The sequence below is a fragment of the Nanorana parkeri genome, unplaced genomic scaffold, assembly GCF_000935625.1.
Source record: "Nanorana parkeri isolate BGI_ZX_2015 unplaced genomic scaffold, ASM93562v1 scaffold219, whole genome shotgun sequence".
Taxonomy (NCBI): Eukaryota; Metazoa; Chordata; class Amphibia; order Anura; family Dicroglossidae; genus Nanorana; species Nanorana parkeri.
The window spans coordinates 869,029-882,322 of NW_017306487.1; the positions used below are offsets into that span (position 1 = coordinate 869,029).

The window sequence follows — 13,294 nt, forward strand, 5'->3', positions numbered from 1 at the left end:
ATTATTTTTTTTATGTGATAAGGAAACAACTGTTAGACAGATGTTACATTTTAAGTTTTTAAGAGATACAGAAATGCTATCTTGAAATTCCACTAGAGCATTGAGAAATAATTCATTGTTTATCTTTGTGATAAGTTCCCGGCACACAGTGTGACTATTGGACAAGTGGAGCCTTAGGAAGTGAGCCCTCCATGGGCAGCATGATGCAGCTTCAACAGTCGTTTCGGGGACCAGAGTTTGCTCACAGTTCTATTGATGTTGAAGGACCCTTTGCTAATGTAAACAGAGGTAAGCTTGTGCTTGTTGGGGGACATATACCAAGCAAGTTAGCGATACAGTTGGATGCAAATCAGGTTGCCTCTTACTTATCTAAGTCTCCACAATGGGTTTATTTATGACCTCTACACCTGAATTCCTGCATAGGCAACTGACAGATTTGCAAGGTCTGACAGATTTATTACTGAAGATGAGACATATTTTGACTCAAAACAGATGCATAATTAAGAAGTGGTCAGGGTAAAGTTTTATTCTGTTGCCATGCAACTAAAGTGGAAGGAAGAATGTATTACTCAAGCTGTAACCTTGTAATAAATAGGTTGCACAATCTGTTTTACTGCTCCTGTGTAGCATTGCCTTGCTGTGTGAATTTTTTTTAAATGAATTTCCCCCATTGTGTTGTACCTGGAGACATATACTGTACATTAAGGAAGATTTTCAGATGTGGCTTGTGTGTTGTTTGTGGTTTTCTTTCTGATTTCAAAGCAGGGGTAGGCAAACGCTAGCCTTCCAGCTGTGGTGAAACTACAAATGCTATCATACATCTACCTCTGGGAGTCATGCTTGTGTTTGTCAGAGTCTTGCAATTCCTGATGGGATTTGTAGTTGCACCATAGCTGGAGGATCGGAGTCTGCCTACCCCTGCTTTAAAGGATCAGTCTACCCAAACCTCCAAAATTTATATCTTAGTGTTTGGATTTAAACCACCTAACGGTTTCCTTTCTCTTGGGTACTTGGTGTACGTATGTGCAAAACGGCAAACATCATATTTGGCATATCTTCCCAGGACATACACTGTGTCGCATGTTGTTTCTTTCTCTTTTATTTAAAAATTACATTACATGAAGCTGAGGTAATGCCCACGTGTGATGCTGAGCCTCCATGATTGAAAGAACTGAAATCCAGTGAATGAAAGGGGTTGGCCAAGGACAGTATAGCTTGATAGAAAGGGGCTGGAAGGTGCAGTGCATCCTCCAGCCTCTAAATAAGGATGGATCTGTTTGGCTTGCTGCAATTTATAATCCCCATGTGGAAAGTTCACAATGTGCAATTAAATCAAAGTAATTCATTTCAGGACAGGAACCTGTGCTACTGTGCAGAGCTGAAGGGAAGGCTGAAGTTCAGCTTTAAGTTTATTATCAGCCTACGTGGTATGTAAACACTGACCAGTTTTATGTTCTCATGATTTGCAGATGACTGGGATGCAGCAGTAGCTAGCCTGCTACAAGTCACCCCTCTCTTCTCACAGGCTGTGTGGAGCAACACTGTACGATGTTACCTAATAAACACAAAGGATACTCAGCCTGAAGTAGACATCTTCCTAAAGGTAAGATCAATCTACATGGATATCTAACACTCTCGTATTATTTGGAGTCCGCAACTGTTACTCTTTCTTGTAGGAATACTCTTCAAAGCTACAGAGGATGTGTGAAAATTTGGGCTATTTCTTCCAAGTTGTCTGTTTCCCTGAAGAATGTGGGAACCATTACACTGCAGTGCGGAAGTGGGAAATTGAAAAGAGTTCCCTTGTTGTATTATTCATTTGTTCTTCCTTGACCAGGTTTGTCTTAATTACATGTATGTTATATGGGCTGAATTCTTGAAACGCTGTCTCCCCCAGAACTAGTAGTATTAGGTATAAAGCACATCTCATGAATTCAGAAGGGAATCACATTTTATCAATTCATATAACAGTACGGTCATTTTTAAATCTTGCATATTTTAATAACATGGCAGAAAGAGCAATGTTGTACATTAAAGTGACATTAAAGTCAAAAAATGTTTTCCCTCCCCCCAATGTTAATGTTAGCACTTACATTAAATGATGTCTCTTAATCCGATCTTCTTTTCTGATGTTTTCATCTGTCCCTCCAGCGGTGCGGCGGCTCTCCGCTCCAGCGCTGACTCCTCTGTGCTTGCTGGCACTTCCGACCCCGCGGTGTCTGCATGCGGGTGCACGCGTCCATAGACTTACCTTGCGTCTCTGCTCGTCTCCCGGCCGAAAATCCGAACTGCGCATGCGCCCTCCCCAAGATGCTTTGCGGCCACTCGAGCAGTTTTGGATTCTCGGACGGGAGCGCGCGCGAAGACGGGGTAAGTTTAAACTGCTGTTAAAGCGGTTTAAAACAAAAACAAAAACTTTTAGCAAAAACGGAGGGTTTAGAAATCCTTTAACCTATAGCACAAAGATATCACTTTTTATCTGTTTAGTGCAATTAAGGATATTAAAAGCCGTCCTGTAACTAGTAGTTTTCAGTTATCAAGTCATAACCTCGCTCTTTGCATTATGCTATTAAAGCAGATTCTTAGGAAAAGTAGAAGTAGAGGTAAAATTAAAACACCTTCAAAATGCCTCTATTAGGCCCTTTTCACATGGGCTGATCAGGAGAGAATCTGTGCACGGATCCCCTCCTGATCGGAGCAGTAGGGATCAGATGTCACTGCAGTGACATCCTTTTCCGTACTAGGACTGCAGCTAATGATTATTTTCATAATCGATTAGTTGCCCGATTATTTTTTCAACTAATCGATTGGTTGCATTAAAAAAAATCTCTTGCTCTTTCTCTCTCTCTCGTGATCCATTTACATAAGGACACTTGCTTATTGTCTAGAGCCTTTTGTGTTGCCTCATGGATATTAATAGCACTACCTGCTATGAAGGGCTTTGTTCAGGTACTTCCTGTTATGTGGTGACTACAAGCCACTGTGCTGACACATTCTGCAGGCATGGTCCATCTTTGTCAATCTTTGTCAATGTTAGGAAGTATGTCCTGAGCAATGCTGTGTGCCCACTGCTGAAGCTAAACCAATGAGATAGGAAATAGCTGAAAGAGGCTGGAAATGATCAGCAGAACTGATCTGCAAAACGGTATGACAAAAGGTGAAAACAGTATTATATTTATGATACATACTGCTTTAGAAAACCAAATGGCATCCAGTTAAAGTTTAGATCTACACAGTGGCTAAGTGGTTAGTACTTCTGCCTACTGTGGTCCCTGGTTTGAACCCAGGTATGACAGAGATACTGTCTGCATGGATTTCTTCTGCCCCCCCCACTCCAAAGACATGCTGATAAGCTAATAGCCTGCTGTCTGAAATGGCCCTAGTATGTATGTGAGATAGGGACCTTAAATTGTAGTAATCATTTAGGGCCAGAGTCCTCACATAGATTAATAAAATGTCCTATTCATTATCCTACAAACTGTATTCTAATATTTATAAGATATAGTGCACAATGGGCAACTTTGGGCACCCAAGATCCATTAGGGTTCCCTATGTTTAGCGCAGATCAAGTAAGATTGCAATGACAGTGTTTATTAAATTGAAGTGTGCCCCCTGCAGGTTCATAAATGTGAATAGTACTTTTCAGCACCATTATAGGCATACGATTGGTAGAGATTGCTTGAGCTGCATTAAACACAGTAAAATCCTGACCAGTTTGTTTCACAGATACCTGTATACACAAGTACTGACGGGTTGGAGTTGATTTTAATAAACACTGTTTCAAATCTTTAATGCAGTTCATTGTGGGAAGACTGTAAGGAAGCATTTTTGAAGAATACTGAGGCAAAGCCTCGGATTGTGTATCACAAATTAGAGGGCAGTGCCAGTGACTTAGACTGCATGCAGCAGTTAATAGAACAAGACCCGAATAAATCAAACAAAACCAAGGTAGGAACAGAGATTTGTGTTGGATAATATGTATGGGGCCTGTGATATTATGTTTTATTTAATGGTTCTCAAGTTTTATTTAATGAATTTATGGGCTCAGCTGGTTTGTTTGACCAAGTTCCAGCCATAACATTTTATTCTGTTTTGGATAGAGGGGGAAAAAGTTCAAACCTCTGTCATGCTTTTATTTGTGCCTATGTTTTCCTGTCTTGGCGACAACTTGGTCTTGGTCTAGATGACAACCCAGTCCAAACTTGATCTCCTCCGAACATGTGTCATGGACAGTTCCACCCAATCAGCTGCAGTATGGACATTCCCCGCCTGCAGCTGCCTGTAAAAATAAGAACGGGATGCTTGTGCTGATGTTATTTACCTGATATGGCCACATAGCCATATTAGGTAAATGTAATTTACCAAATATAGGCATATAGTAGCCATATAAGGTCAAGGATGTGACTGCATCCCACCCCTTTGCTTACGTCAAGTTGCAGATTGAGAATTCCCCACCAGCAGCTGATTGGGTGGAGCTTCCTTCTATGTAGGGGAAAGGTTACTTCTGGGTTTGGTCCAGACCTGAGCTCAACCTTAGTGACAACTGCATCCCTATTATTTATGTATGGACAGGAAGTGAGGAAAAATCTCCCCCAATTGGGATAGAGACAGAAATGACAATGTGGTATACATATTAACTCTTTTCCACTCTACCCCAAACTAGAAAAAAAATAACTACATTTAAATCCCAATTATAGTTTTATTTATTTTACTACGATTTGAGGGGGCATGGTGGACTGCTAAGATTACACAAAGCACAGCGGTCTGGGTCACCAGCATGATGCCCAGAAAGTTCTGCTAGAAATAGGTTTGCAGCATTTATTATTATTCTTTTTTTGAATGCAGCTTCACTTCATAGGGAGATTTCAAAATAAAGCCACAATTGCACTTTAAAAGAGAACTATGGCCAAACCTTTTTTTGTTCATAGTTCTCTTTAGGGTCACAGAAGGACATTTACTAATGTCCTCCTGTTACCCAAAACTTACCATATATAGCGGGCATGCTGACAGAGCAGAGACGCTGTTGGGATTCACTCCGCTAACTGATTGACAGCTGGCTCTGCCACACTGTGCCCGCCCCCTCTCCTGTCTGTTCCTCCAGTCAGCATTAGAGGAACAGAGAGGGGAGGGAGAAACCTTGTGGTGAGCAGTGACTGTCAGTCTCTGCAGGGAGAAGACCATGAACTGAGCGATCAATGGTGTGTGATCCCTCAGTTCTCGATCTATAGAGCGATGTGTGACACCTGCAGTGTCACACGTTGGCTTTAAGTATTGAGATTAGTGTATTTCACACTCCCCAAAGTTCTTCTTTAAAGAAGAACTATGAGGTGAGTGCTTTTCACTCATCCTCATAGTTCTAGCCGACCTGTGACAATGAAACTGTCACAGGTCGGCTCAGTAGATCGGGAAGTGAGCGAACACATACCGGCGTTCGCTCACTTCTCGATCCTGTCACAGCAGAGAGCCGTGACGGGAGGGACTGGATTCCCCCCCTCCCCGCTCCGATCCTCCAGCGCTGACTGGCGGAACGGACGGGGGAGGGGGCGGGTACAGCTGGCTCTGCCTCTAGATAGGCAGAGCCAGCTGTCACTCACACAGCTGGGCGGATCCAGACATAATTGTCGGGATCCGTTTCAACTGCGGCGTCTCAGTATATACTGAGCTTAGGGTGACGGGAGGACACTAGTTTGTGTCCTCCTGTTACCCTTAGGAGAACTATGTGGAAAAGCCCTAACACCATAGTTCTCCTTTAAGCTTTTTGTGGCAATTTTTGTAAAATAAATACTACTATTCATTTGCACTACAACTGCACTTTAAGCTTTGAAGGTTATTTATGATTGATTGTTATGGTCTGCTTGTCTTCCTATAATGCCATTGCATTTTGGATTTCCTGACTGAAAAACCTTGTTGAAGAAGCCAATAGAGCTAATTCAGTAAATAGTGAAAAGAGCAGGAAGAAAAGGCCACTAACCTATCCGTTCCAATCTGATTTCATTTTACTCTAATTAGAAGTAGAAATGTTTCTGATTTGTTGGCATTGGTGACTGCACTTTCCATATTGTTTTTGCACTTTTTCATTTACTGACTAAAAATGTGTACATTGAGGGGAAAAAAATTGGAATCCACTAACAAGCTTCTCACTAAAACGTTAGTATGGCCATACAATGTTTAATTTCGTTCAAAAGTTTGTTCGAAATCGTTGTTCCATCTTGCCACATCACGTCAACTAATCTTCATTGGAAACATTTCAACCAGACCTGCTACTCAAATGGAATCTTTTCTGGTTTATTTTGTGCCTAGCACATGCACATTACAATGTGTACAATTTGTCCCGAACCAAAATCACATTTGCTGTTTGAAGTTTGTTCATTTGTTCATTCAGATAAGAAACAAGAAACATTTTCCATCCTGATCCAGTGATTTCCTCCTCACTATTGTAGAATACAAACTAGCGATTAGAAAATCGAATGAATTTTACTAAAATTTCGAAACTGAATTCTATTGATTTATGGCCAAAGTGACACTAAACTCAGGAGTTAAATCTTAAAAATGCATTCAAGTACTTTTTAACTATTAATTCTGAACCTTATTTGTGTATCACTTGGCTGTAGATCCTCAAATAATCTCTGAATTGGTGCTGACACTGTCCTTCCTTCTGGAGGGTGGCTACTTTTGTTCCCCGTGATCCCTGTGTGTGTTGTAAAGTAGCCACTGGTCCAAACTCACTACTATGATGGACTACAATCCCAATACAAATTAGCAAACTAAACTTGAGTTTGCATGCCATCACAGGAGCGAGCTTGGAGCAGTGGCTACTTTACAACACACACATGAACCATGGGGAACAAAAGTATCCACCCTCCAGAAGGAAGGACAGTGTGAGCATGATTTCGGAGATGATTTGATGATCTACACTGTGTGATTCACAAATAAGATAAGTTTTTGTTGATAGTTAGGGTACTTTATTTTTAAGGTTTAGATCCGGAGTTTAGTGTCACTTTAACTTCCTGACCCTAGACCCCGTTCAGCTGTAGTAGACAGGAGTATCCATGGCAAAGTGTTTTTATACAGTCATCAATGTGTGTATGTTTCAGATCATTGACCACAGCGGAGATCCTAATGAAGGAGTTTATAAGGCCTATTGTCAAGTAGAAAAGGTCATAAAACAGGTATTTGGGCTTATTGGTTATTGTGTTTCTTCATGTTATAGCATTCTGTTGCTCTGTACCATCTTAATATCATTTGTTTTGGGCCACCAAGCCACATTTTTTATGGCAGCACAAAAACTGTGGAAAAATGTAGGGGTCCAATCATCAAACAATTTGCAGAGCCATTTTCCCTGAATGTTTTAGAATTGTTTGTTCTGTGTGACTAGAGGCAAAAACAGACGTTCTTTGTATATTTTCTTTCTGGGTCGAATGTAACATTTGGAGAATACTGCATTTTAGCCACTAGATGGAGCCGAGATGCATAGGAAAAAAGTATGCATTTCCTATGTTCTTCATCTTTCTCTAGTGGCCATAATACAGTATTTTCTGAATAATACATCCAACCTGAAAAGAAAATATACTAAGTATGGTTTTTTTTTGCCTCTAGTCGCACAGAATGCATGTTCACAGAGGCTCGCAGAGTGCAAATGGCTCTGAGAATTGTTTACAAATAGACCCCTAAAGTGTATGTAAAGAGAATTTTTTTTTTATTCAGCTCTGCTTCCTCCCTGTCAAAATCCACCAATTGTCCTACCTACCATTGTCATTAAATGAGAACTATGAGGTGACTCACCTCATAGTTCTAGCCGACCTGTGACAATGAGACTGTCACAGGTCGGCTTAGTAGATCGGGAGGTGAGCGAACATATTCCGGCGTTCACTCACCTCTCGATCCTGTCATGGCTGGATTCCCCCCTCCCTGCTCCGCCAGCGCTGACTGGCGGAACGGACGGGGGAGGGGGCGGGTACAGCTGGCTCTGCCTCTAGATAGGCAGAGCCAGCTGTCACTCACGCAGCTGGGCGGATCTCGACATCGATGTCGGGATCCGCTCCGGCTGTGGCGTCTCAGTATACCGCGAGCTGTAGCTCGCGGAATACTGAGCTTAGGGTAACGGGAGGACGCTAGTTTGTGTTCTCCCGTTACCCTATGGAGAACTATGGGGAAAAGCCCTGACCCCATAGTTCTCCTTTAAGACCGAAAGTGAAGGGAAATCTAAAACGTATAGTTGTCATGAGAGGAAAAGGTGACCCATTCATTATGAATTTAGTGTTACAATACAAGTAGCAGAAATGCCTTCTCTTTGCAGGATTTGTTGGCTGCTGAGATATCAGACCCCGATTCCAAAGATGATACAGCAATCCAGGAAGATGATGATTTTGGAGATGTCCTGTGGGATGTTCATGATGAGCAGGAGCAAATGGAGGCTTTCCAGCATGCATCTCATTCAACATGTGAGCTCGGGTTTGATAAAGTGAGTGTGCATCTCATTCAACATGTGAGCTCGGGTTTGATAAAGTGAGTGCAGGCTCTGCAGTTTTTTTTTTAATCCCCTGACCCCTCTGAGGAATGAAGGAGAGGTCTCCTCCCAAACCGCCCATTTATATTGGGGGGTGCAATATCCTACTTACAACAGCACTTGATAGTGAAATTCTGTATAGCTTCTCTGTTTAGTTTTAATGACCTTCTGAGGGCTTGTTCACACTAAAATAAAAGCGTTGTGCATACCACACACATGCCTGGCATGGGATTTTAAGTGCTACCCCACGCTGCACTGCAGGGTGTTTTTTTACACATGTTGCAATATGCTTTTTCAACCCATTGCAACCCATTACAGCACATCAGAACATGCTGTGAAAAAAATGAAACATATCTTTGTTCTGCGCACACCAACAAAGTGCCTTGATGTGAAGTGAAATCATAGGACATAAGGTAAATTACTTTGTTCATGCATTTGGCAGCACTACAAGGCTGCTGGTGTGAACGAACCCTTAGAGTGGTCATAAACAGCTTGATAGGAGCTAAATATACACAACCCGACTGGCTAAGAAGTCTTAGAATTCCTGTGTCTCTCAGTAGACTCCAATAAAATAATTTGGGGTACAGAAACCTTATTTAACATTTTGGGCATGACTTCCAAACATATCTGGGATATCTTACCACCTGCCATTATCCGGAAGATAAACTCTATTGCTTCAATACTTTCTGAGTCACTGACCTGAAACAGGAATGCATATAATAAGGTCATATTCACATGGACCTGCACAGTCCTTCAGCTTTCCTGCCCATGCAGAAACCTGTGACCAGGAGGGACAGATGCTGCGTGTACGGTAGCTGCCTGTACATGTCTGACAGGATACAGCTACACGATGACCCATGCAAATTAATGCAGACAGTGTGCATCCAAGGGTGTGCATCTGTACCTGTACAAATGTGCAAGTTCAGGTTGGCGTGTAGCTGTGTGCAACTGTGCCCTTTCATTGAATTATATAGGCAGCTGCACTGGGCTACACGCAACAACTGTCCCTCCTGGACACAGGATTCTGCACGCCCATGCACGCTGTATGGCTGTGCACATCCATGTGAATGAGTTCTAAAAGTCACAGCGAAGTCAGATGTGCTTATTTGCACTTAGTCTGGGTGACTCGCAATACTGAAGCAAGAGGGTTAGTATGACAACAAGCCTGCAGGCCTTTGCAGGAGGAAAGGTCAGGAATGGCAGCATCCCGTTTCTTCTATGGCAGATTTCTTGTAGATGACGTGAAATGATTCTGTTAGTCCCCAAATCCTGGATTGCATTTATACACTTATCTACAGTATACTTTATATCTAAATACATCTATATTATAGGACTATTCATTTTGATTTTTTTTTTTTACTTTTTCACTGTAGCCCGTTTTCTTTAGCCCTCGTTCACACCTGACCGTTTTGTAGCGCGTTCTACGCTCGACGAACGCTCTACAAAACGGTCAAATATAAATTGCATTGTAGTCAATGGTCTCGTTCCCACCTTGCCGTATTTCCGCCCGTCCCTAACGCCCTACAAAACGGCCCACGCCTGAAAAGGTCCAGGTACTACTTTGGGCCGTTTTGTAGGGCGTTTTCCATTGGGATACAGCCAAGTAGCCTTCGGAATCACGCGACGGTCGCGCAACTTTTTTACCGCAAATCGTGGTAAAAAAAACGTGCGACGGTCGCGCATATGCAATACGCCTAGGTGTGAACGAGGGCTTAGTCTTGAGTACAATTTTGTCCTAGCTGATATGTAGATTGAATGTTTCTTTTTTCCCCACACACTGTATAACTCTATCTTTTATTTTAGTATTATGATCGTTTGAATGATTTGGTGGCTGCCCCAGCTCCTATCCCACCTCTCCTTATAACAGGAGGACCAGGCTCAGGGAAATCCCTTCTCCTATCAAAGTGGTGTGTTGTTTTTTTGCTTATCTTTCTATGTCTAATAATAGATTAACATTTTCACGTCAGCTATGGAAAATGTAGTACTAGCCTTTCTGGATTTCCAGATTTCAAATCTTGCTTGCTGTTTAATACCTAATTCCATTCCAAACTTTTTATTTCATGGTGGATAAAGTGGGGGGTGGATTAGCTTTTTATTGCTGCCTGTAGCCTTTTGGGGAGATTTCTCCTGTGTTCCTGTTGGGACAGAACATTATGGAAAAATTCTCTAACGCAATGCAATGCTGGAGTCCTGCTGACCTGGCCAAAATGCAAGCAGTGTGTGGCCCTGTTGGCACTCCTCTATTTGACAAAAGTGTTTTTTAAATGAAATTTTGTCATTGGAGACAGTCCAAAAATTCTCTGCCAAACAGTAACCGAATACAATAGCCCGGTGGGCTAAATATCGTAGATGGAAAAATCAAAATTTTTTTTCTTCTTTACCCACATGGCTAAAGGGGAAGAAATGCACAGAGTATGACCAGTTTTAAGCTATAATGAAATCCTCAAACATGGACATTTGTAGCATAATGTCTGTAAAGGTCTTGACATGTTTTGCAGTAGATGTCTTTTATTTGTGGTATTGTTATAATGCACATCCATGGAAGTTCTAATGATCCACTTTTTTTAAATCTTACAAGCCAAATTCCTTACTCTTTTGTTTTTTTTGTATCTGATTTCAGTATTACTAAGTTTGAGATGTGAGACTAAGATGATTTTTAAAGAAGAACTCCAGGCAAAAGTGTTCTTAACCCTTGCAGTGGTGCTACCCTGGCATTGCAAGGGTTAAGTGGTCATTTTTGTCTAAAAAAAAAAAGTTATACTCAGCCAAAACGCCGAGCTGGCTGCCTGCTTCTCCGGTCACTGAAACCTCTCTTCTCCTAGGCTGCAGCATTGAATGTTCCTCGGCGTACTCACGTCTATACACTGTGTATAGAAGGTGATCTTGTGGCCAAAATTCAGTGTGAGCGGCATTTAGCCAGCATATGGTTGGGGGGATGATGTATAAATCATCTGCTTAATATAGAATATATATATATTATGTCATCTTTATACCACCGTGGTATACCAACAAAGAACACATATACGCATCATTTTTTTTATTCACAAAAAAAATTCTTGACCTTTTATTCTTTAAACGTTTTAGGTTATAAATGACTGACCTGGCTGTAAACTTGTTGTAGCTTAACATTCTTCTTTTTTTAAATGCATCTAACATATTCCTCTGATGCAAGCAGTTCTACAAAATGCCACTGAATGTGATTTTTGCTTTGTTGTGCTGTAATGGTACGTTGTTTTTTTAATCTATAGAATCAGTATGAACAATGGTCAGGTCAGCAGTTTAAGCTCCTAATGACTAGCTGCATTTTCTATGTACAGGATTCAGCTTCAGCAGAAGCATTCACCAAACACTCTGATGTTGTATCACTTTGTTGGAAAACCAATGTCTACCAGCTCAGAGCCAGCACTCGTCATAAAAAGACTGACCCTTAAGGTAATATTCCTTTTATCAGTTGCTCAGTGTACATGGCTGGAGGTGAGAAAAGGGGCTATGCCATAAAACACGTCCAACCTATATACTTGTTATTTGTTGACAGTTGTTCATTTTAATAAGGTTTATCTTTGGGAAAAAACACTTTTTTTTTTTATAAAGACTTTTAGATAATCTGATCTGAATTAGATCATTCTGTTATGACACATGTGCTTGCATTGGGACGCAGCAATTTGATATGGTTTAAATGTTTTATCGTTTGTGAGATGTTCTACAGGAACGACGTAAAAAAGCTCTCAGCTCATTAGGTTCCAATAGAGAGTGAAAGACAGAGTGTGCAAAGTCTGACTTATCTGGGTCCATTTTGGTCTGTTAATACCATTTATACCATGAAATGTGCCAGCTGATAACGTCCAGTGGACTCTGCCTGTGCTGCATTCCCATCAATTTGCATTTTTCACTGCTACCTCCTAAGGACTATAGAACATCTGTCCATTTGTTATGGAGGAAGAGGAGAGGGAAGAGATAGTAGCCCGAATCAAAAGAGTGACCTAGGGTGACAACACTGCTCCTCCATAGATACATTGTGAGGATTATCTTCCTAGGATGTTTCGTGTTGCTGGCAAAAAACACAAATACATCTAAGAAATCACACAAACACAACATCTAAGAAATGTTTGGCTGAAATATATCACATTTTTAGGGGTCTACACTTTAAAAATCAATATTGTATTGAGCCTAGCAATTGGTCAGGAAGCCAGACTGCCTCGCAGTGTCGCTAGGCATTGTAAAGCCGGCTTCCTAATTGGCCAGGAAGCCGGCTTCATGCTCTCCCACGGCACTTGCCGGCCAGAGGGAATCTCACTCTGACTGGAATTTCCGGTATTGGGGTAAGTATCGAGTACGAGTACTTGCCCAAATGATCAATGGTATCGGTGCATCCCTAACAGGAATCCCAAACCAGGGAGCATTAAGCTGGCTTCCCGGCCAATCAGCAAGCCGAGAGGTGGGTAATGACTCGCACCCAGCCTTCCTGATTGGCTGGGGAGCCGGCTCCATGTTCCCTCGTCACTTGGTGACAAATGAGCATGCAGCCCAGTTCCCGGCCAATCATGAAGCCGGACAGCATGTAATGACTTGCCACCTGGCGTCCTTCCTATGGTCAGGAAGCTTGCCAATCAGGAAGCCGGCGGGCAGCGAGTCATTACCCGCCCCCCGGCTTCCTGATTAGCTAGAAAGCCGGCTCCATGCTTTCTCGTCACCTGGTGACGAGGGAGCATGGAGCTGGCTTTCTAGCTAATCAGGAAGCCAGGGGGCAGGTAATGACTCACTACCTGGCTTCCTGAGTGGCCAGCTTCC

General features: G+C 42.0%; 1 protein-coding gene across 1 annotated transcript in view; it reads left to right on the forward strand.

The window, feature by feature from the left end:
• NPHP3 (nephrocystin 3) overlaps positions 1-13,294 on the forward strand; it is a 44,841-nt gene that overhangs the window by 5,108 nt on the left and 26,439 nt on the right. The window contains exons 4-11 of the mRNA XM_018555943.1: positions 136-288; positions 1,470-1,603; positions 1,677-1,837; positions 3,798-3,948; positions 7,095-7,169; positions 8,297-8,461; positions 10,310-10,413; positions 11,824-11,938. Coding sequence (XP_018411445.1) covers positions 136-288; positions 1,470-1,603; positions 1,677-1,837; positions 3,798-3,948; positions 7,095-7,169; positions 8,297-8,461; positions 10,310-10,413; positions 11,824-11,938 — 1,058 coding nt within the window. The remainder of the gene's footprint in view (positions 1-135; positions 289-1,469; positions 1,604-1,676; positions 1,838-3,797; positions 3,949-7,094; positions 7,170-8,296; positions 8,462-10,309; positions 10,414-11,823; positions 11,939-13,294) is intronic.